A 24,093-nucleotide genomic window follows, 5' to 3' on the forward strand; every position below is an offset into this window, starting at 1 on the left:
TACACATAAATCTTAAAGTTTATGAACATTCAATTTCTTGCTTCCTCAATTATTACAGCCTGAGGTAAAATGGCTGGAGTGGTTGCAAGTTTAAGGGGCTGGAGTGTCAATATGCTTGAAACTATCTTGAAGCTGAAGCTTCTTTGTTTTAGGTTGATTCAAACGCTTTGGAGGTTATTAAGCTTTACAATAACGAGGAATTATCTTTTCTTGAGATTGGAGTTTTTATTAGACTTCTTTTTTCTTACAAACATTGTTAATATTTTGTACGTTTGCACATTCTCGAAAGGAAAACAGAGATGTTATCTTACTGCCATACATTTGAAAGGAGTGGTTGGTTGTGTAGTTGCTTGATGGGATCTTACTTATAAAAAGTTTTCGTTTTATCATAAATTTTTACCATAATTTTTGTCTTTGCTAAGAAGTTTATGAATTCTTAAACAAATTTAATAAATAAAAATAAAATTTTAAAAACTATTTTTAAAAAGAGAAAAAACTTGACTTCAACTTGGATGTTGAAAAGACAAAAATAGACGACAAAACAAATAAATCAATAGATGAATGTATAGAACTTAGCAGTGATCAAAAATACTAAACATGAGGAAGAAGAAAAAGTGTTTTGTCTTTGTATATATCATGACAATTGACATAAAAGAAACAAAGTTCCATTGCACCGTGCAAAGAGAACTTAACCAAAATGAATACAATGAGGCCATTACATCCTCCCAACACAGACACCGTCCTCAGCCATATCATTCTCACAGCTCTCTCCCATACCACATCTCCTATATACACTCATACCCTCAATCAATTTATTTACACCCAACAAAACAAAAAACTATGGGGAAAATCTTACATTCTCGCTTAAAATCGAGAACATCCTAAGTTTCGCCCGAAAAATACAACAAACCGTGTCCAATCACAATCCTACACCCTGCTGCCAAATAGACCTGCGTCATACTCTTCACCAATTTGTTAAGTACAATGCAGTGGCATTCATGCTATGTTGTTCATGTCTCAGATGTTAGTCTCATGCAATTGAGAAGCCCAGTCTTGCTCGAAAGTCGTCGTGTTTCACCAGGCCAGCCCTGCGGTCATTTTACTTCTGACATTTGATTTGACCGTGCAATTGGTTCTCGTTCCCTTCCTCAATAAGGACGATGACGAGACCCGTCAACGGTTGCCCATAATGAGTTAATCAAATATCAACTTGAAAGTTTGAGATATTTGCACTAATTCTGATCGTCACTTCACCTCAGATTCATTGAAGCTGCTTTCAAGTTGTCCCCTGCCAGTGTCCATGAAACAAGATGGCCATCGGAATCACCACTCAGTAACTGTTTTAAGTCACTTGTTAGGTGAAGCGCAGTCACTGGATGCTTGTGAAATTTCAGTACTTTATGAAGAACCAATCGATACTCTGCTACCTTATTGTCGAGATTCAGACCAACCATGCTACTACCAGTAGATTTGACCTGAGAAGCAGGGTTGGAGCAATGAACCATTTGCCACACCTTGACAGCACCACTCTGATGACCTGTTGCATACCAATTTGTATCCATCCAATCAGAAAATGTACTGCTTGTTATCGAAAGAATGGAATCTGAGGGCAACTGGGATGTGTTAACCATTGCAAGGCAATCCCCATTGATGCTCCATACTGCAAGGAGAATTCCAGCTGCTGTCACAATCTCCCCAGTCAAGTCATTAACATAAATGGCTGAAACTGCAGTAGGGAACTTAGGAAGCTGCCTCACAAAAACCAGTGAGCTCAGATCCCATATAATGACTGTACAATCATCTGATCCACTCGCAATCAGCATGTAAGGCTGACTGACGTAAAGGCAGGTGATTTTCGCTGTGTGAGCAGAAAGTGCCTTCTCCAACTGCAATCTTCTAACAAGCCGGGGTGCTTGTTTGGTAATTCTCCAAACCCAAACCAATCCATCGTCAGCACCCGTTACCAGAGTGCAACCATCATGGCTAACACCAGCACACTGAATTTGGTTGCCCTCATGAAGATTTTCATGAGTAGATAGGAGTCTGTCCTGATCATAGCTCAAAAATCTCAAACTTCGGTCGGGGAATCCCCATGCAACATACTTAGTATACGATCTTGGTTTAAGCAATGTATTAGCTCCTGCCACAAGAATTTTCTCATTTAAAGTGACAATCTGTGTTACTGACGACAAGCTCTTACGAATCTCATGCGGGACAAGAAGATTTGAATGCTTGAGTGGATGAGGAAACTTTTTGTCAACCCGCCTTTTGACATGGGGCTTAAGGAACAGTTGTTTGGGTGTCTGGCCAAAGTGATTAATTTGTGCTAGAATGGAGGCTTTCATTGCGGGATCAGTCACTGAATCTATATCCACGCTCCCCTCGTATGTGTAATGATAGAACACGTTGGTAGCTTCCTCTGCTGCCTGTCAAATACAAAATATCCAACAGTTAGAAGTTTTCCTACAACAGTATACCTACACCATTTGGCACTTGCGACAGGTGAAAATAAATTGAAAATCTTTTACAAGGAAACTAAACGACGTAGATTGAAGAGCAGAGGCTGTCAACTTCAAAACCCACCTTCCCTCTCTGTTTATATCCAAAGATGAGGTCTATCCAATGATGCAAATTTTCCGAAACAAAGTCGGATTCCAATGCTTCTCTATGTTTCCTGATGAACTCCCTAGCACTGCCATTGGCCCATGGAGGTAAGACAACATCACCAACCTGCCAAAAAAACCACGTCCAATGATAAACAATCTGGTCAAGGGTTAATTTGTAAGATTGTTAAATGGTTTTTTAGTACAGCAGTTGTTTTTCGGTTCATTATTGCTCCCCTTTTATATCTACAAGTATTTTGAAATAAAATTTTTGGTCCAACTCCTTTCTCACTATCCCACATGGCGCACAGCCTAACCCCAATACGCTGATAGACCATAATATGCAAGTAAATTTAAAGGGTGTGCTACTGAATTAATCATAAAAGATATTAGAATAAAGAATAATAAATAAAACTTGTAGAAACCTTTTCTCCAGATTGTTTCTCTCCCAAGTCAAGGTTGAACGTATTTTCGAGGAATTCTGGCATGTAAAAGAATTCTGGAATGAGTTCCTTCACGTCTGACGTGTTTCCCTTTCCAGCTGCACTTATCCAAGTATCTCTAATGCTATTGAATAGACGATCAGCATGGTCAAACTGCCCACCTTGAAGCTTCTGATTCTCTGCACTAAATGGTGGGAGCCGCAACAAATAAAAGAGAACAATTCCAGCACTAGAATAATGAGAACCATAGTGAAATTTTGGAACCTCTGGATCATCCCAACTCTCATATCTGAAGAAGTTAAAAAACAAGTTCTGACATAAGAACCTAATGCAAATCACATTATACAGTACCTACATGTGAACGGATCACACTGAATAAAAGCTCTACTTAAAAGTAGAATGAAAAAACAAATAAGAGGTTTGACCTTTTCTTAAACTCCTCTTCCCCCTCAGGTGTCTGACAACCCATTGGTTTAGCAAGCATGCGAAATGTTTTTGGATCAGTCAAGTCCAGGTTTTCACTTTCATAATCAGCAAGGACCCAAGGGAACACCGGATACTGTGTAAGATCACTGTATCCTCGTCCTGCCAATGTATTGAGATGCATGAGGTACTGAAAATTGCTTATTTCACCATTTTGCCACCTCTTTGAAAATGATTTGGCCATTATCTTAAAAAGACGACTGCCCTCACTGCTCTCTTGTTTGGTTGATCCAGAGATTGTAGTGTCCAGCCTGAGAGAAGAATATGTTTGTGTTAGAAAAGTTCTGAATAAAGAAATAGTAACTGCGTATTAGAAGTAATCACTAGACAAGGCACAAATTATAGCAATGAATGATTTAGAGAAGATATGCATGAAGACTATATATTCCATACATGCTGTTTCTTGGAAGATTCATGGCAACAAGATTTTTGAAGACTTCTTCTCTCTCCTTTTTATGGAACACCAGGAGGTCATTGCAACCATCCATGCTGAATATTTCAACAGCAACTGGTCGAAGCTGATAATCTCGCTTCAAAATCTCATGAACACTGTCAAGCTTCCACATACGCCAAGGATGAGGCAGGTTACCACTGCTGCCTACTTTCTCCTTTCCCCACGCACCACCACTATAGGCCCATGCTCTTCCTCCAGACCATGACTTAACTGCAACCCCCCAAGATGAAGTTGACTTGGACTGAAAGTCCATAATGCCCATACAATCCTTCTTTACACCCAAAGCCTGATCAATAACTGAAAGTTCATCTTCACATTCTTTTTCACAAATGCATCCAGAGTCGTTGATGTAGAAATTCTCGATCACATACAGACAAAGTTCACCAATTAGAAAGATACCATCATGTTTGTCAAGGCCAATGACTCGCTCACAGTTATAGCGAAATCGTATCTTTTCAAAAGGCTCTAAATATGGTCTGATGAGGTATTCACCATCATCATGTAGTTCTTTATCATATTTATCATCAACTTTTACCTCATCAATTTTAGTAGAAGATGATTGTCTAGGAGATCCCAGGTCAGATCTTCCCTGTATGCTCTCTGCTAGTGGAATAGAAACAGCACTAGACTTGGCACCATACTCGAGTGCAGAGTGAAGACTTGCATCATTTGCACTGCTAGCTCTATCATCATTCCATCCATTTTTTACAGATGCTTCATCCCTGACATCATCTGATTCATGAAACATAGGTTCCTCAAACAGGTCACTATCTGAATCATTCTGTTTGGCATTATCGTTTAAAAGATGAAAGTAGGATTCTGAATCATCAGAAGTATCAAGGCCATTTCCTCCTTTTATTAGTTCTGCTTCTTTTAGTTCAAACTTTCCATCAAGAGCATTTTGAATGGTATCTATCTTCAATTTACTACGCTCTAGTTTCTTGCGCATTCTGTATGGACCCTCTATAGGACAGAGCTGCCATTCAGGATCTTCTGACACAGAAGATATGGATATTGGAAATATACTGCGCTCATGAACAAGTTGCTGGAGATGACTTTTCCATTCACTCTCAGCATGGAGAACCCATCCATACTTATCCTGACGAAGTACTCTTAACTCAGTAGACATTGAGTCACGAAGTAAATCCAGAGCATACCTCCGCTCATTAACTTGCTCCCAGTGTCTCATATCCAACTTAGAAATATCTCGAGATCTTCTCCCCATCTCCTTCTTACGACGACCCTCCATTGCCTTTATCCTCACTCCAGGAAATTTTGCAGATCCAGTAATATACTGCACCCACATCAAGGCAGCACACTGTTCCAATACCTTCTTTATAATCTGTTCAGAAGGCTGAAGCCAGTCAAAGAAATCAGGCAAGCTTTCAGTCAGCAATTTGTCAAAACCTCCATGCAAGACATCCAAAGACTGTCCTTGGTTTGGTTTGGAGACAAGCAAATCCTCTAAGGCAGCCCTTCGATGCACCAGAAGGTACCTGACAACATCAACTGCCATATTCTGAACATATTGCCTGGAGTCACGAAGTAGAGTAATTAAATTCACACAAAGACAGCAATTTAGATCGGTATCAACATTGCTTGGACAGAAGATAATTCTTCTATTAGCAACTAATAACTGTAAGACTGTGCAGATATCGATTCCAGAATCACCATTATATGTTGAAGTAAATGATCTTTTCTTGGGTTCCATTAGCAAGCCCAAGCATGAAAGAAGACCATCTTCTCCAATTGACATCAAGAACGATGGGAGGAAGCAATACAATATCATTCGACTGGTATTCTTCAAAATTGAATGTACATAAGCATCAAGTTGCTTGCTTCCTCTACCAATCGATAAAAGTCCCTTTCCAGAAGGAGATACTTCTATTCGACCATCCTTGTTTGACAGTTGCAACATAGAAAGCAAGAATTCAAGAGTTTTTAGCACACTAGCAGGTTGAGGAAAGGCACCCATGTATACACGATCAACAATCATCCAGCAAAATGCATCTAAATTTGCAGACCAGCGAGCTTTGTCCAGTTTTTTTTCGTCTTCTTCGTCATCCCGCAGGAGGCGCCTTTCAAGGAAGTTCATCAATCTGTTAAGACACAAACCCTGAAAGACTAACATAGATTCTGTATCAACATATAAAGGAACATTTTCCAAGATGCTCTCTATGACTGGTGCTGCCTTAATCTGCTCAGTCAAAATATCTGAAAGAACTTCAGCCATAAAATCCAAGACAGCAGTAGCACCGGCAGAACAAGGACCACCTCCATAACCAGAATCATCCATTTCAAGAAGTTGTTTAGGGCTAACTGAAAAGAAAGTATTTGCAGCTGGATGTCCTTGCGAAGTTGACTTCAAATCTGTTGATGGATCAAACTCTGCAGCTGATGCAAAGGATTCCACAGATAGTGGAGCAGCTGAAGAAGATTTAATTTCACTGTTACTTGAATTCCCAAGCCAAGATGTTAAAGCAACAACTGGAGATGATGAGGGCGTGAGGGGGACCCGATAATTAGATTTCTCTGAAAGGATGGGAGAATCAATTAGATTTAGAGAAGCAGAGCTATGAGAATCTATGGGTTGCAAGGGTTCCGGAGCATCTTTTCTTGTTCTGATGCTAAACTCATTTGAACTGGATGTGACAGACTCCTGGTCAATATTTTCACCTTCTAAGCTCTCAGCAACCTGAAAATCATGCTCTGATTTTCTTGACAGTTGAGGGGATGGAATAGTATTATTCTCGTCTTTATGACTAGACTCATTTTGAGGCGCAGCAGTGTCATCAGAGCTAGTGCTTGCCTGTCCCTGAGGGAAACTTCCAACACTAATGGATGTTTTCACAGACAAATCCTGTTCCTGTGGCATGCTAGTAAAGGTGTTCTGTGAACTATTAGCATCATCACCATCATTTGAATTCTTTTCCTCGGTCTTTACTGATAGCTCCTTAGCCATCCTCACAGCATAAGCAGCCCTGTAGGGTTGGTGAGCAAGGAAACTCCAAGTCAGAAAACACATCATTCAATGAGACTCTGCCCAAACTTTTCAACCAAAAGTTATGTGAAGTAAATACAATTGAGAATAGCATCCAAAGACAGACCTGACACAAGAAAAGTAAAGGTCGACACAGCTTTCAAGAAAATCTGTCCGTCTGCAAACTGCAGAAAAAGGATGACACATTTTTGCCAGATCAACCATAAACCGAAGGACAGAGGTTGCAGCAGCAGGGGCCGACGCCTCCCCACCCATTAGACGAGCAGCATAGGTCTTATGCATCAGAGCTTCACCTTGAAGCTCTCCTGCATTGTCTGCATTCCCTTCTGCAAGTTCAGCCACAAGACCAGCACTAGCCTGAGAAAGGTTACCACTTTGGTGCGCAAGCATTGTCTGAACACTTAGCCTATCAAATGTGGATTTTGCCATTGCAATTACAGGTTCCAGAAGTTCCACAAATTTCAGTTCCACAAAACTTCCATCACTTGGCATAAGGGCATGAAAGTCTAGCATCCGCACTTCAGGTAGTCTAGGATAAACTGGCTTTCCAAATATCAGGCAGAAAAGGATATAATATATATCAGGGGAATCATAGAAACTGGGAAGGACACGCACCAAACCTTGATAACCTCCACTTGTACGGAACTTAAGAGCAAATGTTGGTGAAGAAGTCAGACATACCCCAAGAAGTGTCATGATCCATCTCATGCTTGAAGGATGAACAGCTTCATCAAGAAAATATGTTATCAACTTAGATGAAACGATTTTATGCCATTGCTCTAGCAAATCTTCTGATTTTATGGTCACTTGCAAATCAATAAGCATTTCCAACAACATGTTTCTCACAATCACATGCTTCCCCATGGATTCTCGTAAAATTGGACGCCTTGGTGTCAGTTGAGGCGGATCAAATGTCATGATTACAAACTTGACTACAAGTTCCAATTCAGAAACCAAAAAACCATCTTCTAAAATGACCCCAAGCAAGACAACTAATTTCTCCAACACAGGAACCTCAACGTCCCCTCGCTGCAAAGTCACTAATAAATGTTGAACAAGGTTGATTCTTCGAAGAACTGTAAGGTTGTGGTTCCTGTACCAGTGCATCGAGACGAGATGCTCAAGGAAACCCAGGAGAGCAATTTGAATTGTCACGGGGGCTGTTACCCACAATGTCCAATCAAGCAAGACATGCTCCACCATATCTGGATTTGACAATACAACACAATTTGAAGTTTCACCTGATATTTCAGGATTTTCCAGCTCTGAAATATGGCTAAATGAATCTTTTTGGGCAGAAAAATCATCGAAGTCACCATGTGATCCAATTGAGGACACTTCATCACGCAATTTGGATAAACTAAGCTCATCATAACTCGTCTCCTGAAAAGCATTAATAGGTGAGAAATTTGCTTGAATACTTTCCAACTTTTTTGGCTCGGCAAATGAAGCTTCACAAGCTGCAATCTGAAAAAAGATTTCCAGAGACTGCATGTCAAATAGTGACATCCGCCGGTGTAGAAAAAGAGCCAGTAAATGATATCCCCTGTAGGTCTGCATGTCCCTCACATTCTGTGGATTTTGATGAAGTGCACATGCAAGTAACGTTAGGGCCATGTGCAGCATGTCCCTCGTCTCAGAAGCTTCAACAAGAGCAAGGATAACAGTCATCCCACCAACTGGGCGTATGATGTCACCAATTACACATTGCTTACAAACATAAACATCTCCATGAAGGCGACCAAAACGGGGAATACCTGAAGAAAACATGCCAAAGAAAAAAAACAAAGTTAACATAATCATGCAATTATGTTATCATCTTCATCGATACAACACCCAATTATTCTCGATACTAGCCACAGCTAAATTTAAGCTTAAAGGTAAAACCTATGTTCATCAACTTGATTACCTGCCCACAATAATCTTGTAGTGATGTTATTTTCTTCATCAATACAAAAGCCAATTGATTTCAGAATAAGCCATACAAAAAAGTTGAACTTAAATGCAAAACTTAGTTTATCTAAATTTGTGTCTTACCCCCAATAGGAGAAGCAGCGGCTGACATGGGATCTACTAGATTGAGCATAGATAAAACTCCCGATCCTCGCATGGCTTCAGCAGATGTTCCGTCAAATGCAAATATTAGTTTCTTGCCTGAGAGTTGTAAGGAGAGATTTCCTAGTCTCTCCATATCCCAAACTATCCCACTACCATCTCCCCTTGTATCCGCCAATTTGCTTGCACCCTCATGCTTCTGCATATTGTGGGTCAAAGCTAAGTCAGCATCTAATGAATCTAAAATAGCCATGCTACCACCACCACAAGCCTGGTTTGGCACAAAATGCAAAAGATCTGTGTCTTGAAAAATCCCTCTATATCCTCTACCAAGTATGTACATGAAACATATGCAGCCTGGGGTAAGCACCTCTTCGAAAAGATAGCACGAACGGAGCTTCCAATGCATGTCACTAACCTTAGCACATGCAAGAGGGGTACCAATGTTGACCTGTAAAGATTTTCCGACAGGAGAAGGTGCATAGCCCAGCTTCCCAGTGTGTTTCAGCTTTCCATTAAGATACACATAAGCAATACTAGCTTGGAATAGTCCAGCTAGAGCATTCGGTTTGCTGTGAACAACTGCAAGGTGATGCCATCTGCCTTCCTCAAGATCAATGCCAGAAAACGATAAGGAGGAAGAGTTGCTAGTGGCAAGGGTTAGAATACCATCCTCTTGCAGATAAAGCTCAGCATAAAATGTATTGTCATTGCTTGCAGCACCAACAGAAAATATACGGAGAATTTGCTGCTCTTGGGGCTGAGCATTTTTTGCAGACCACCTCTTTGAAGGACCTACTTTTGAGGGTTCAAATTCCTTTCCTTGAGATTTAAGGAAATTGTGGAATTGGAACCAGCAAACAAAAGAGTAACCAGCGGCCGGAGGCCATGATCTTTCTCCAAGAGATACTTGAATAGAAGCATGCCCAATCTTACTCATATCCATCTCTATAAATGGTGCCAAAGAAAGACTCTCTGATGCCATATCTTCCATATGAACCAGCCTTTCCATCATATCAATAAGAATATGGCCCGACTTCAGCAATCTCATTTGGAGAGCAAATCTAATAAGCATTTGAAGTTCTGATGCAGATAACCTATCCAGAGGAATACAGAGATTATTCTAACCATATCAAAAAGGTGAACAAAAACAAAACCGAATTAGCCGTATAATATGAAAAAATAACGAGTCATAAATTTCAACCTATATGCCCCAAGAACTTCCACTATCTTCAGTGTATATGCAAGTAGTGGAGATGATCCCAATAGGAAAGGACGAATGGTCTCCAATAGAAGTTCCACGCAGCCTTAAGATTCCAAAAAACATGTCAAACTTAAAAGAACCTACTAGGTTGATTAATTTAAGAGGGTAGTATGATTAATACGTACCTACTGAGGTGAGATTCTCCTGATTAAAGGGGCCAGCACAAGCAAGCTTTTCAATGATGTCAAGAACTTCTAACTGTACCTTGGGAGTAAAGAGCAATAGCAAACGAATGAGAACCCTAATAGCTCCAGCATTGTATACACGTTCTTTATTAGGATTAAAGGAACCCGATGGAGTTATCAGATGAAAACTGGATGAATTGTTCTCTGCAGAATCTGGTGAAGGGGTGTCTTCAAATTTCAAGTATGGTGGAAGAACCATCTCAAGAGAGAGTTCCAACAGTAACTGTATGACTCTCCTTTCAAACTCCACACATATCAGGCCAGACTCAGACAGAAGATCATTAAATGTTTGAGATAAAATAACCGTGTGCAGTTTCGTCCTGTTCAAGGCATTATCACAAACTCCAGCTGTCACAACACGCATTAGGTACTTAAATACCTTGACCCGATCCTCAATTGAACACTGATATGAGTCCCCTCCACTTTGGAAACTATGAAGTGTAGTAAGCAAAAGAGAAAATCCGGTCACTTCACCAAAGACCCTCTGTGCAGAATTATTAACTCCCAGAATACGCCACAAGGTCCCCATTGTTTCACATTTTGCCTCATTGTGAAGTCCATACTGAGACCCTGAAATGCTGGTGACCATTCCACTTTTCAAAATTTCAACAATGGCACTTAATTCCTCGGGATGAGCCTGGTGGGAAGGGGGAAAATCAAATTGTGCAGTATAAATACACATGTTTAGGCAATATAAACTAATTGTAAATAATTTAAACATGATAAGGCACGAAATGAGATTGATGTCCAAATGGCCGCTCATTGCAACTAGTTAAGAAGATAGTACCTGGGCAGTATCTTCTATGATCAAACATGACAACAACCGGAGAACCCCTTGACGATGTACATTAGACACCAGAAATGGAAGGACGATGGCCACACCATTAGATGATCGAAATGATGTTTGACTGGCTTCAGCTTTCTTCAGTAAAGAGACGATACAATCCCATGCAACAGTAGTAGTACTTTGAACTTCAAAAATAGGAAACTTTCCAGAGCCTCCAGACTCCAACAACTTGGGTGAAGAAAGAATTGTATCCTTATTGTCCAAATGCTTCTTGAAGCTGCTGGTGCTGGATTTTCTTTCTAGCTGGTGAAAGTTCCCACCAGGCTGGTCAGGACCCTGAAGAAACTTATGCTGCTTCAGATCATCCAACAAAACCTCCAGCACACCAACTTCTCGCAGGACTTTCTTATAATGATGGTCAAATGACAACAGTTTTACAAAAAAGGAAAGTATGGTGTGCTTTAATTCTGACATTATTGGCTGCTGCAACAAACAACACAGTGAAAGCAATTCCTGCTCGGGTACACAATTCACGACAGTGACAGCATATTCAAGAATTTTCAAAATAATCTCTTGCAAGGAGGATGGAAAGCCAGCCATATTCAGTATGAGAAGAGGAACTGTTCGTAACTGTTGGCACAACTTGTAATTTTCCAAATGACTTGAAAATATTTTGAACATTCTATTTAAAACCTCTGCCTGTAATTCTCTGTTATCTGCTTTCAGGAAAATATCTTGCAACATCTGGACAGCTTCTAGATCTTTGACTTTATTATTGCCTTCCTCCCAAAGATCATCAGTAAGCCGATCAGACGAGGATGTTCTGCTTCTGCTATGGTCAGTGCTCTTGGAATGAGTAGATTTAGATCTTTTTCCAGTAGATGAGCAATCAGATTCCTGTGGACCAGTTTGGGCTAGATTTACCAGAACATCAAGCAACCTTGACAATGTAGGGGAAAGTTGCAGGGAAGGGACATCTTGATCTATATAATCTTGCTTTTCTTCATCATTTATTTGGGAGACATCTGTAGCTTGAATGTAATCTTGCGGCAGACTTGATTTTACAGACTGAGAAGCTCGACTCCTGGGCAATTTTGAAAGAATCAACGCAAACTGGACAAGAAAGTGATAACCATGAGCATTGTGTATATCCTCCCTAAGACTTGTACCGTTGGCCTCTGCAAGTCAAAATTGCAACAAAAGCAGCAGTTGAAAATGTTAAACATGCGCTAGCCAGAGTAATCAATATTACCAGAGATTTAGAAATGTTGCTTCATTAAGAGAGAAATTGTCCTGGCATTGATACCACTTATGCATCAAATCTCTCAGTGTGGTTATTAAATTGCTTGAGTTAATAGTTAAAAGACAAATTACTTACCAGGCCTATAAGACAGCCTCACGCACTCAAGTAGCAAGTCCACTATCCCCATGGTATAAGCAGAGTCACCACAGTTAGGATTGTAATCCTTAACTGCCATTAAAAGAATTTTTATCTGCACATGAATCAACATAATGACAGTCACATGCATCTGATAAACTAGAAAATCTAAGTATATGGATGAAACGTAAATAAAAAAATAAAATAAAAGCTCAAAGAAACAATTGTTGAACAGAAAACTTTAGGCTGGACAAACTCAAGCTGAATGTCTAAAGTTAGTTTTGGGCATCCAGTTTTTCTTGTCCAGCATCCGGCCTTATAGCATGAAAAACTCAGTTTGAAACCATATCCACCAAGACGTTCAAGAACAGTTTTTAAAGTGCCCATACTGATTTGTGGGTTTTAAAATTCCTTTTATCCCCAATTCCCCAGAACAAAGCTTTTATCTCATAGATCCATAACAACTTCGGCTCTATTTTTTTTTTTTTTTTTCCTTTTTTTGAGACCATATCTACTTAAAAGTAGGAGAATTTTGTTATTTACTAAAGTGTAAAAAACCCAAGAAATTCCAGAAACTTGTAATACACAAACCCACAAATCAGCACTAAAAGAACATTGGAAACCAAGTGAGAAATATTCTCAGCACCTATCCAACAAACCACAAAACAAGTGGGCAAAAGAATCCAGGAGAGGCAATCGTCCTTTCAAAGTCCTCTGATCTCCATCATTTTCAGACAGGAAGAGCCTCATTCTTTGGACTTACATTTCCATAGAGCGGTACAATCAATAAATTGAGGAGCTAGCCTCTCTTGTGTCTCTTCTTCAATTGATTGTTCCAACTCCTAACTAAAGGCCTCTTTAATAGTTGGAATCCTTTCTTTTTTGTGAGATTTTATATGATTGATGTATTATCCAATACCCTTCCCTTCCATCATGTACTTTAGTTTCTTCTGTGGAAATTAAAAATATTGAAGAAAATACACTTCCTTGCTTCACAGCACTAGGAAAGGATTGTACTAGAGCCTCCTCTTTTATTCTTACCTTAAATTAATGATTTTAAAAAAATTCAAGGATCGGACGAAGGGACACATCCCTGCCCATAAAAAAGAACAGGAAAGTTTGCCTTTTGAACGGGCATTCCTCACCAGTTTGGAGCGAGACTCCACTGGGTCACTTGAAACCTTCTTGTTGTCTATACTTGCAGCTCTCATCATCTTAGTTAAGTTAGTTTCTTGTTTACAAATAATAATAACAAAATAAATGAGACCAACAAAGACAATGCCGTCAAGGGAACATGTAATTCTTTTTCTTCTCATTCAAATTCTTCTACAGCCAGATTCAAAGGTAGATTGGGGTCAAACGAAGTTCCAAAAAAATAATAATAAAATAAAGAAAAACAAAGTAACGAGAAGTTTTCATCCCAACCAAACATCAAGCCAAAAGAAAAAAATACACACATTATTGGGATTACCAATTTCTAAAGAGGTAAACCTGGAGAAAACGTCGTTCTTTTTTTCACCAAGATATTCCTTCATGTGCTTCTTGAAAAACTTGATTTTAAAAAATTAGAAAACCAACCAAAATCTATTTTCTTCTAGAAGAAACAAATTTCATTGATAAAATGAAATAAAGGGGCTAAAACTCCAAACACCTAAAGGTGGATTACAAAAACCAACCAAGATTTATTAGCCTATAAATGCTATCCATCACCTCGTGCCTTAATTCATGCTGTTCTCTAGGAAATCTCCGAGGCAATTTTCCCAACATGTATCTTTCTTCTTTCTAATACAATTCAGGGCCAACCCACCCCAAGACAAAGCTTTAGAAACCTCATCGACTCAACTAAGTGTTTCAAATCCCATTATCACAACCAAGGAAAGCTTTTAGCTGCTTATCAATTTCATTTACCACTTTTTTCAAAGTTACCTTGCCCATTATTATGGTCAGATACAAAGCTCAGGAAAATGTTTGGAATTCTACCTTTTAGGTACATGTGCAAAAGAATGAGCATTCTTTCTGGACAGAAAGAAAGATTTGCATATTTCAATAACTTCAAGTACTAATATTAAAGAACTAAGACGTTTGTATACCGAGCAGAATACATACCAAGTGATGTTTGCGTATATATTTGGCAGTGCTTCCACTATCATTGACCAGCAGAAGATTAAGAATCTGAAAAGTTTAGCAGAAAGAAGAAAAGGCACATCTGAATATAATATCTAAACGAAAAGAACGACGCGTGTGAGAAACTAGGCTCCCAAAAGTAGAAATATCCATGGTGAAATTCCCGTAATGATTAACATAACAACATAAAAGGCCCGAACCAACATTCAATTAGTTTTACCTGCATAGCATGTCTATGAAGTTGAATATTGTGCAATGGAACAAGACCTTCCTTATACTGAGAGAAAACTGTCACGGACCCATTTGCAACCATCTGAAAAAGCATCTGAAGGGAATCATCCTCAATCAAACTCTGGGCAGCTGAAGGATGGCTGGCTAGCGCCTTCATGATATGAACAACACTACCCTCAACCTAAATGAGAAACATGAAAATGGGTAAGGTTAAGAAAATCACAAAACAAAATCAAGCAAGAAAAGCTAAGAAATATAAAACTTTACAAAGGAACATAAAGGCCATGGTTATTGACTCGACCAGTCTCCAACTATCTCGTGGTTTTATTGTGATGGTTACCATTAGTGTACACTTAAGATGGCTTAAAATGAATGTATAGTTTATTGAATCCACTTCTCTTTTAGCTATTACTTGAAGCAAGTCGCCTCCTCCTTTTCATAATTATAGTCTATTTACCCTGGGTTTTTTGTGATTATTACTCAATAGAAGATTTTTTTTTTTTTTTTTTTTGGATAAGAAACGGATATATCCAAGAGAACAGCCTAAGGGCAAGGACGAGAGGGCCCTCCCCAAGAAAACAAACTAATAAATAAGGGTCTTCCAATGGTTGAAAATCATAGAAAGGCTATAATAACAGAAGTGTTTTGGTGTAGTTGATACTCCACCAAGAAGATGTTTATTGTACCACAGTCCAAGAAGAATAAAAAAAAAGAATTATATTTGTCCTCAAAATTCTACTATTTCTATCATTCCAAATTTCACCACGAAAGAGTTCGAGTAGCACATCTCCACAGAATATTTCCTTTCGGACGAAAGCTTTGCTATTGAGCCCTTCAAGCATCCAACCATCAACCTAGCTAGGGAGACAAAAATCCAAATTGAAAGTTCTGAACAGCAGAGACCAACCTTTCATAACAAGTCACAGTGCAAAAATAAGTGGTCCAAGGATTCCTCACCATTAGAACAAAGGCAACACATAGAGGGGCTGAGAGCATAACGCTGAAATTTTCTTTGGAGTTTATATGCGTGTTAAGGCTTCTATAAACTAGGGACCATAAGAAGAACTTAACCTTCTTCAGGATTTTAATCTTCCAGATGATGCAAACCATGGGGGAGGCAATAGTGGGAGATCTTTTGGTTCAATTAAGAAATGTCGATTTTGTAGTAAAATTTCTAGAAGCATCGAGCTTCCAACTGACACTATCACGATCCCCAGTTGGAACCCAAGAGTGAAGAATTTCCAACATAGCAGCCACATTGCCAAATTCACTATCCGACACATTTCTTCTAAGGCCCAAATTCCAAGAATGACTGACTGTACACCAGCAATCAATAACAGAAGCATCCTTATTCAGAGATGAGGAGAAAACATCTGGGAATTTCTGCGAGAGGTTGAGCCTCGCACCAACTGTCTATCCAAAATCTAATATTTTTCCCATGGCCCAGCAAGAAAGTCACCAAGTTAAGGAACTCCTTATGTTTCAAAATACCAGCCCACAGTCTAAAAGACCTTCCCCTATTCGGCACTTTAGTAGCCCAAGCAATATCCTCCAAGCCATAAATGGCCACAATTATACACCTCCGAAAAGCGTTATCTTTCTTACAGAACCTCCATAACCATTTTGTGAGAAGAGCAACATTCTTTTGTCGAAGGGACTCAATTCCAAGACCACCATAGCAGATCGAGAGGGAGGTTGTGTCCCACTTAACAAGGCGGGCAGTCGGCTTAGATGGCCCCCCAGTCCAGACAAAATCCCCGACCGTCTTTGCCATTCTATTGATAACTCCAATCGGGGCTTGTAAGAGAGAGAACATGTAGCAGGGAAGGCTATTCAACACCGACTTTGCAAGGGTCAGTCTACAACCATTAGAGAGGGAGATACTCCTCCATTACTCAATAGAAGACTAATCACATCCAAGTGGATTTATTCACACATCAAAGGTTGTCAAAGAAACTAGAAGCAGAACGATTTTTTGTAAATTTATGGTTTTGAGTCTAGGGATTCTGCTAGCAAAGGAGTACAAAAACTTGTATTTAGAAAAGTGCGGACTGAGAATGTTTTCCTAAACTCAGTCTTGACCCAATGAATGTTAAGTTTTTAGCAGGATCAGACATGGTGATGGTTTCATCGGAATTGAACAGTTGGCAACAAACGTTGATGCATAACAATAATCTCCAGCAATGAAACAAAAGATGGTTCTGCTCAGGCTGATTCTTTGGCAAGCAGAATTTAGTTATTCTTCAATGTTATCAGGAATAAGTGTACTGGTTTTATTGAATGATGCTTAATATGAACATAAACATTTTTTGGAAAGAACAGCATGCATTAAAGTGGAGATTGGAACCATCATGGGTTGGCCTAGTAGTAAAGAGCTACGTAATCTCAATAACTAACTAAGAGGTTATGGATTCAATTCACGGTGACCACCTACCTAGGAAATAATTTCCTACGAGTTACTTTGACACCTAAATGTTATAGAGTCAAGCAGGTTGTCCCGTGAGATTGGTCGAAGTGCACGTAAGCAGGTCCGGACACTCACAAATATCAAAAAGGAAAAAAGGTAGAGATCAGAGAAAATCTATTATGGGCTTGAAAACCAAACCTTCGTCAAAACTCTATATTCTTTCTCGATAATTTTTATTGGGTGATAAACACCCTCCCTTCGTGTTGGAGTTGAGGGTTAGGAGGGTTAGTGTCTTAAGAAATGGGGTGAAGGTTCTTTGAGGATATGCAGTTAAAAATATTTCATGGAATTCTTGGCTTGATAGGAAAGGAACCAAATGATTTTTCAAGATAAGTCCAGATTCAGAAAGACATGCAAGGTTGAAATGAAAGCCCATTTTCTCAAAGCGAAGTTTTACATCTTGTTTTTCTCCTTTTTTTAAATAGAATCAACAACTTTCGTTGAGAATGAATGAAAGAATACAAGGGCATACAAAAAAACCTAGCCCAATAGAACACCTCACCTATAAAAAAGGGTTCCAACTAATTAAAATGTTACCTAAGGAATAGTTACAAAAGGTCTTCGAAACCAAAGACCAAAGGGACACATAAAATCCAATCAAAGCTCAAACCTCAAGATGGCCCCTCTCTACCATGAACTACCCGATCATTTCTCTCCCCCTAGCAAGCCACAAAAAACACCCTTTTTGTCTGAAAGGCAAATGCAGGAGGAACTCCTCGATCGTAGCACGAACACTCCTTTGGCCAACAAAGTTAAAACCGAACTCTTGCAGAAAAGAGCTACACACAACACGCACATATTGGCAATCTTGAAAGAGATGATCGAGGTCTTCCTCCGCCTTCCGACAAAGCAAACAACAAAATGTCCAACAAGCAACGTCCCCTTAACAAGCCTATCCACAGTGTTAACTCAACAAGACTAGCCAAATAAAGAACCTAACTTTCTTAGGAACCTTAATCCACCAGATCACATCAAAAACAAATTCCCCAGCGGGAGAGGGATCCAGTAGTAGATTGAACAAGGATTTACACATAAAAGAAGTATGACATCTTGTTAAGATAAAAAAGGAAATAACAGCCCATGTTTTTAACCAGGTTCTATTCTCGGGTGAAAGTTATCCACTTAAAAAAACTACTCTGAAAGTACTAACTCATCTTCAAGGGATTTCTTCAATTTTAAAAAACCCAACGCACTGAATAACATCAAGGCTCTAAACTTTAGAGGCTTGTTCCATTTAAAAAAAATGGGCCATCATTTCCTCTCACATGGGAGGTCATACTTTCTTCACCAATCACCTTCCTTTTGTGTTTTCTTCTCGTCCAATAAATAGTCTCTAACCACAAATAAGAATATTAAAATCAAATTTTGGATAACGTTAAACACGGCCATGAAAAATTTTAAACTTCCAATATCTTTCAGATTAAAAATCTAATAACCATCAAATACCAAATATATATCATAAAGGAAACATTGTTGGATGTTCTAAGCTGAAATAAAAAAGAAAAGAAGAAAAAGGGGCAGAAATAGAGAGAAAACAAACATCAATAGATTAGGTTCATCTGCCCATGCATAAAGCACATGGCAAAATTTAACATAGAAGTACAAAAAATAAAATAAGAAATATGTTTTCTGATGTATATGAGCATGTGTCTCAGATTCTCAATGAGAAAAAATAGAAGTTACCTCAAGCCGGCGTCCTTGTCCACCATGACCATTGAGATCTTCACCTAAGACTGATTTTTCTTCATAACTAGCTGTCTTTGCCCTCTGACTGGCTTCATCAGGATCCAGAAGGGCATTGAGAATATGGATGAGACAGCAGAATATACCCGAATCAAGAAGGGATTGCTTATCAATAGGCTGCAAAAGATTGTCTAAAAAATAAGGAAGGGCTTTCCACTGCTTGGTGTTATAAAATAAAAGAAACAGCCATCAAATTTCACAGCTCTTCATTTCACGAAAGTAATAGTTTCATGATAAGTAAATATGATTGAATCATCGTCTACAAAGCATCTTTGAATATGTTTAGTACCCAAATTTATTACATAAATCTTCTTATGTCAATGAAGGTTGATAATTTATCAACAAAATGAGAAAGAAACACACAATCAGAGTAATATATAATGAAACTAGAATGAATAATAAGAAAGAAAAAGGTCGCAACGATTTTCATGTAAAATAAAATAATAAAATAATAAAATAAAATAAAAATACTGAACTTCAAACAGAATCTCCCAAAGTGTAAGGAATATACCCCAGAGATAAGGACTTCAACTGCAGTTAACAGATTTGCACCTGGACAAATAACAGCCTGCAAAGAAGTTAAGATTTAAGTTTGATTGATTAACAAGCTTCATAGGTAATTTGGACGAGACAGCAAATCATTGTATAGCAAACCTCGGCAACTTCTGTAAAATACTTTAGTACTTTTATTACATCCAAAGACCTTCTTTTACTGCTGATTTTTAGCTTCTCAATATCTGTAACAAAAGCTCTTCCCACAACAAAAGAGAATATATGTGTTTCAACTATCCTGTAATGCATCAAAACGCTCAAAGTCAGTCAATAACCTCAAAAGAAAGAAGATTATTTGTCATTAAAGAAATGTCTTAGTCAGAGACCAACACTCTTCACACGTAGAATAACATGCCCCAAAGCTATTTTTCTTTTAGAAAAAAAATCCATGAATTAATAAACCATGCAAGGAAAAAATTAGATTACCATTTATCTTAGAACTTGGGTTTCCAAGTTTAAGGTAAATGTAAGTAATCAAAGAAACTGATCCCATACTCAAATCCCTCAATAGATTGTTTTCCCAATTCAATATCAAATGTCTACACGTCAGCCCTATATAGTCAAAGAAAAATCTCCTAATAACCAACCCAAAATCTAAGACAAAACAACAATTTCAGGGGATCTCCATAAATGAATTGATAAAATTTTAAGCAAATACTTCAATCTTATGGAATTAAGACAACAAATTGATTACATCATATGCCGTCTAAACACTAAAAGAAGCTAAAAATCAATATCCCTCTGTAGTATCTATTTCACCAAGTTCTGATAGTTTAGGTAGATGAACCATTTGTGATTACATTCTTGTATCCAAGGCATACATGAACCTGACGAGGCAATCTGACATAACTTTTGATTGGGACTCCAGCCACGGATTTGGAGTACACAATCATTCATGGTGGTTGAGTTTTATGCATAAATTTCAAACATGACTGGTACTTAGACGAAAAAATATAAAATAAACTATCTTTTCTTAAAGTGGTGCCAGGGCAATTTCAATATCACTATCACCAAATATGGCAGATTACAAATAAGAGCAACAGGTCCATCATGTCATTCAAAAAAATTATCATATAGGCTCTCATTGATGAATCATTAAATTGAATAATAAGAAAAAACAGAAAAAGGTTTATCAATCAAAATGTAAACACAAAAAAGAAATATCAACGGAGGTTTTCATGAGAGCAGGGCAAGAGTGGAGGCCATACAAAGTAACTAATTGAGCTACATTAGCATGTTGCTTCACTAATCTACAAAAAGTATCCACGGTCATATTCAAGGCCGCCTCTTTTTCCTGCATGATTGATGAAGAATAGCAATATCAGTGGTCTATCAAAACCAGTAAATTATCTTATGGGCGGGTGCATATGAGTGGGATATGAGGGACAGAGAGAAGGAGAACCAATGGCATAAAAAGCCAATTTAATTAAGACAGTTGTCAGTCACCTTTTCAGAGCTGGATGACCGAAATTCTTCCCAATATCGCTTGAAGTCCAATTCCAGTTCATGTCTGTTTCTGCTAGAAAATAAAAGGTACCTTTAACAGTTAGATTGTTTTGGCAAATTCAATAAGCATGAAGAGTTGAAAAGGTATTAATAGAAGCCATACACCATATTTCTAACTGATTTTTTATTAGTTAACTGAAGTGCAAGGGAAGAGCACTGATGAACTCCCCCAAAATATATTCAGTCCTATAGTTAAATGCAACATTGACCTCAAAATATACGGGGGCGGGGAAATATAAGCATAAAATCACAAAATATACCATGAAAACGGTTGCGACCAACCAAAAATGGCGCCTATTCTCAAACTATCTCCACCAGAAAATACAAACAAATACTAGGAAAACTTTACGAGTAGAACTTGAATGTAGTAAAAGCATCCTCCAATTCCTACACACTACATCAATTCTCCTGCTTTTCACCAATAAGACAAAGAAATTCAACTTCTTAGGCACCCAGTTAGGCACCTCAAACAACAAAGTACACCATCTACGAGAAGTGACCTTGTTTGGAGGCAAAGAATGACAGGACAGGTTTTTTGGCATAACACTGTATATCTAAACCTCTTTGTTATACTAAATAAAAAAGAAAGGGAATCACAAACTTCATCTGAGTATCAACCGAAGTCAACTCATAGGCTACGCTCCAAGAAGCTTTTTCAAAACAAGAAGTAAACTGGCGATACCTCTACCCCAGTAATAATTGGAGAACAAAAATCACAATTCTGCCACAGGAGGGTTAAGACAACCCGGACACACCAAATGATCACACATCTCAAACCTTTTAGAATATCTCTAACTGGTACAAATCAAAGTTAGAAATAATACTAGTCCTAAACATATCGTAGTTTTTGCTTCACTCCAAAGAAGACATGTTCTATTGACCAACATTTCTATTATCAAACTCAGCATTAACAGTCCATGAAGCTTGATATCAGTTTTAATAAACATAACCTTCTACTCTGAATACTAAAACTGTCAATCTCACTGTAACCAAAGAACAAATCCCAGTGATTCTTTTGCATGACTTTTTTTAAAAATTTGCATGCATCAGTGTCAGATGATGCAGAAATCTGTTTCGACCATTTTGATATACACTAACATTTTACATAATTTCTTCCCATCCCGTTTAGCCTAACGATTGAAGTTTAGCATTATATAAGTGAGAGCTCCAAAGTTTTTGATTGGTTCAAATGCTAAAAGCTAGCAGAAAACCGTTAAACTTTGAGTTTATCACCTAACCTGTTCTTTTCTTTCTTTTCTTTTCTTTTCTTTCAAAAAAACAAAAAGATGAGGAAGCAGAATTATTTTGTTCCTCAACCACAAAAACAACAATCAAAACGAAGGTAATAATGGGAGTCAGCCAGACAGAAAATAAGTCTTCTAAAGAATTTTTCATTTAAATTTTTGTTAATATACAAAAGAGTGGGTTTTGACACATGAATGGAAGTGCACTTTCTTAATTTTCAGCTAACATGAACTCCATAAGAAATGTGATATCTCACATGAAAACCACATAAACATTTCAGCAGCAACAATGGTATAGATATTGGGGCATCAGAGGAATACCATTAACAAAAACAAGCATTATTTAAAAGCTTCCACGAAGAACAGAATTCCTAGACTGCAACTTTAAAAATGCCAATCTGCCAGAAAAATTGAAATGGTATGGCACAAAGGTACATTCTTGATTCTACACTAGTCAAACAAATGTCAAGTAACCACACCAAGAATCAAGTAAAAAATTCAATCACCATCGACATCAGCAACACATAAGAAGGCCACGAACAGGGAAACCAACATTAAATCAAAGATACTAAGCACTGTTCCTGTCTACAATACAGATGAATTTTAAACTCAATCACAAACTCAATTCACCATTCCCATCCAAACCCCACCAAATAAATATAAAAAGTAACCCACGTAAAAAAAATGGAGCCAATGGAAAGCTTAAACAGCAAATGGGCAGATTAAAATTTAGAAAGAAATAAAGAATGGAGGTGGACCTTGCAGGAGATGAAGCAGAGTCGGGGCGACGAGCTGAGTACGGCACATGATTATCTCGGGCAGAGGAAGCGAGTATGGAAGAAGAAGAAGAGGAAGAGGCAGAGGCAGAGGGAGCAGAACCAGCAGAATGAGACGGAGTTAACCCGACCTTCTCTTTGATGTCCTTAAGCAATGTAACCCATTTCATCGTTTTGCTTTAGGATCCTTAAAACATGCGAGTCCTCCGTTTTCATCCGCCGCCGGGTGCTTCCTCGCTCACCAGATCGGAACCCTTCTAGGCCAACCTAGAAGGATATCCTGAAATGACCTCACCAGCTCCAAATTCCTCAAAATGCCTCACAAAATCAACGAGTTGAACAAAAATCAAAACCAACCCACCTCTTCAAAATGTCTCAATCGATCAAATTTCACACGACAAGATCTATAACAAAACAAAAAAACTATCTTGATTCCGATTTCCACTGCTTCTAAGAAATAAGAAGGAAAGAAAAAAAAAAAGAATAACAATCCAATAATAATCTATCTTGTTTCCCAGAAATGAAATGATATCCCTTAACGAATCGATGGTAGTAACAGAACAACGCGGACTTCCGTTAGAGAAAGGAAAGAAAATAAAAGAAAAAAACGAAACAGCCACAGCCAAAATCCACAGCCACCACTTGCAAAATCTCTCTCTTTTTTTCTTTTCTTCTGTGATTTTTTGTTTTTGGACGGCCACTCCGCGCCTTGTTTCTCGCTCTTTTCTATATCCTTTTTTTTTTTTTTTTCACCTTCTTCCTCCTCTCTTTCTTTTTCTAAGCACCATTTTCTTTTT

At 38.3% G+C, this 24,093-nt stretch overlaps 1 protein-coding gene across 1 annotated transcript; it reads right to left on the reverse strand.

The window, feature by feature from the left end:
* Positions 1-598: 598 nt before the first annotated feature.
* Positions 599-24,081, reverse strand: LOC103492872 (protein SPIRRIG). The gene is made up of 19 exons (XM_051079896.1): positions 23,279-24,081; positions 21,217-21,286; positions 20,979-21,064; positions 19,873-20,008; positions 19,730-19,786; positions 19,159-19,335; positions 14,998-15,189; positions 14,760-14,825; positions 12,654-12,768; positions 11,276-12,453; positions 10,429-11,125; positions 10,244-10,346; positions 9,022-10,136; positions 7,091-8,741; positions 3,923-6,964; positions 3,472-3,780; positions 3,029-3,335; positions 2,584-2,730; positions 599-2,426 (listed from the first exon to the last, which is right to left on the reverse strand). Exons 1-19 carry the CDS (start codon positions 23,464-23,466, stop codon positions 1,251-1,253), a joined length of 10,812 nt encoding a protein of 3,603 aa, XP_050935853.1. The 5' UTR covers positions 23,467-24,081; the 3' UTR covers positions 599-1,250.
* Positions 24,082-24,093: the final 12 nt, after the last annotated feature.

This window comes from Cucumis melo, chromosome 1 (genome assembly GCF_025177605.1).
Source record: "Cucumis melo cultivar AY chromosome 1, USDA_Cmelo_AY_1.0, whole genome shotgun sequence".
NCBI classification, from domain to species: domain Eukaryota; kingdom Viridiplantae; phylum Streptophyta; class Magnoliopsida; order Cucurbitales; family Cucurbitaceae; genus Cucumis; species Cucumis melo.

Excerpts from the sequence above, each read along its gene's own strand:
- LOC103492872 (XM_051079896.1), bottom strand. The coding sequence starts at position 23,466 with ATGAAATGGGTTACATTGCTTAAGGACATCAAAGAGAAGGTCGGGTTA. Across the intron at positions 14,826-14,997 it reads TTCATAGACATGCTATGCAG|ATTCTTAATCTTCTGCTGGT; the intron begins GTAAAACTAATT and ends TAAACTTTTCAG. Across the intron at positions 2,731-3,028 it reads AGAAACAATCTGGAGAAAAG|GTTGGTGATGTTGTCTTACC; the intron begins GTTTCTACAAGT and ends TTTTTTTGGCAG.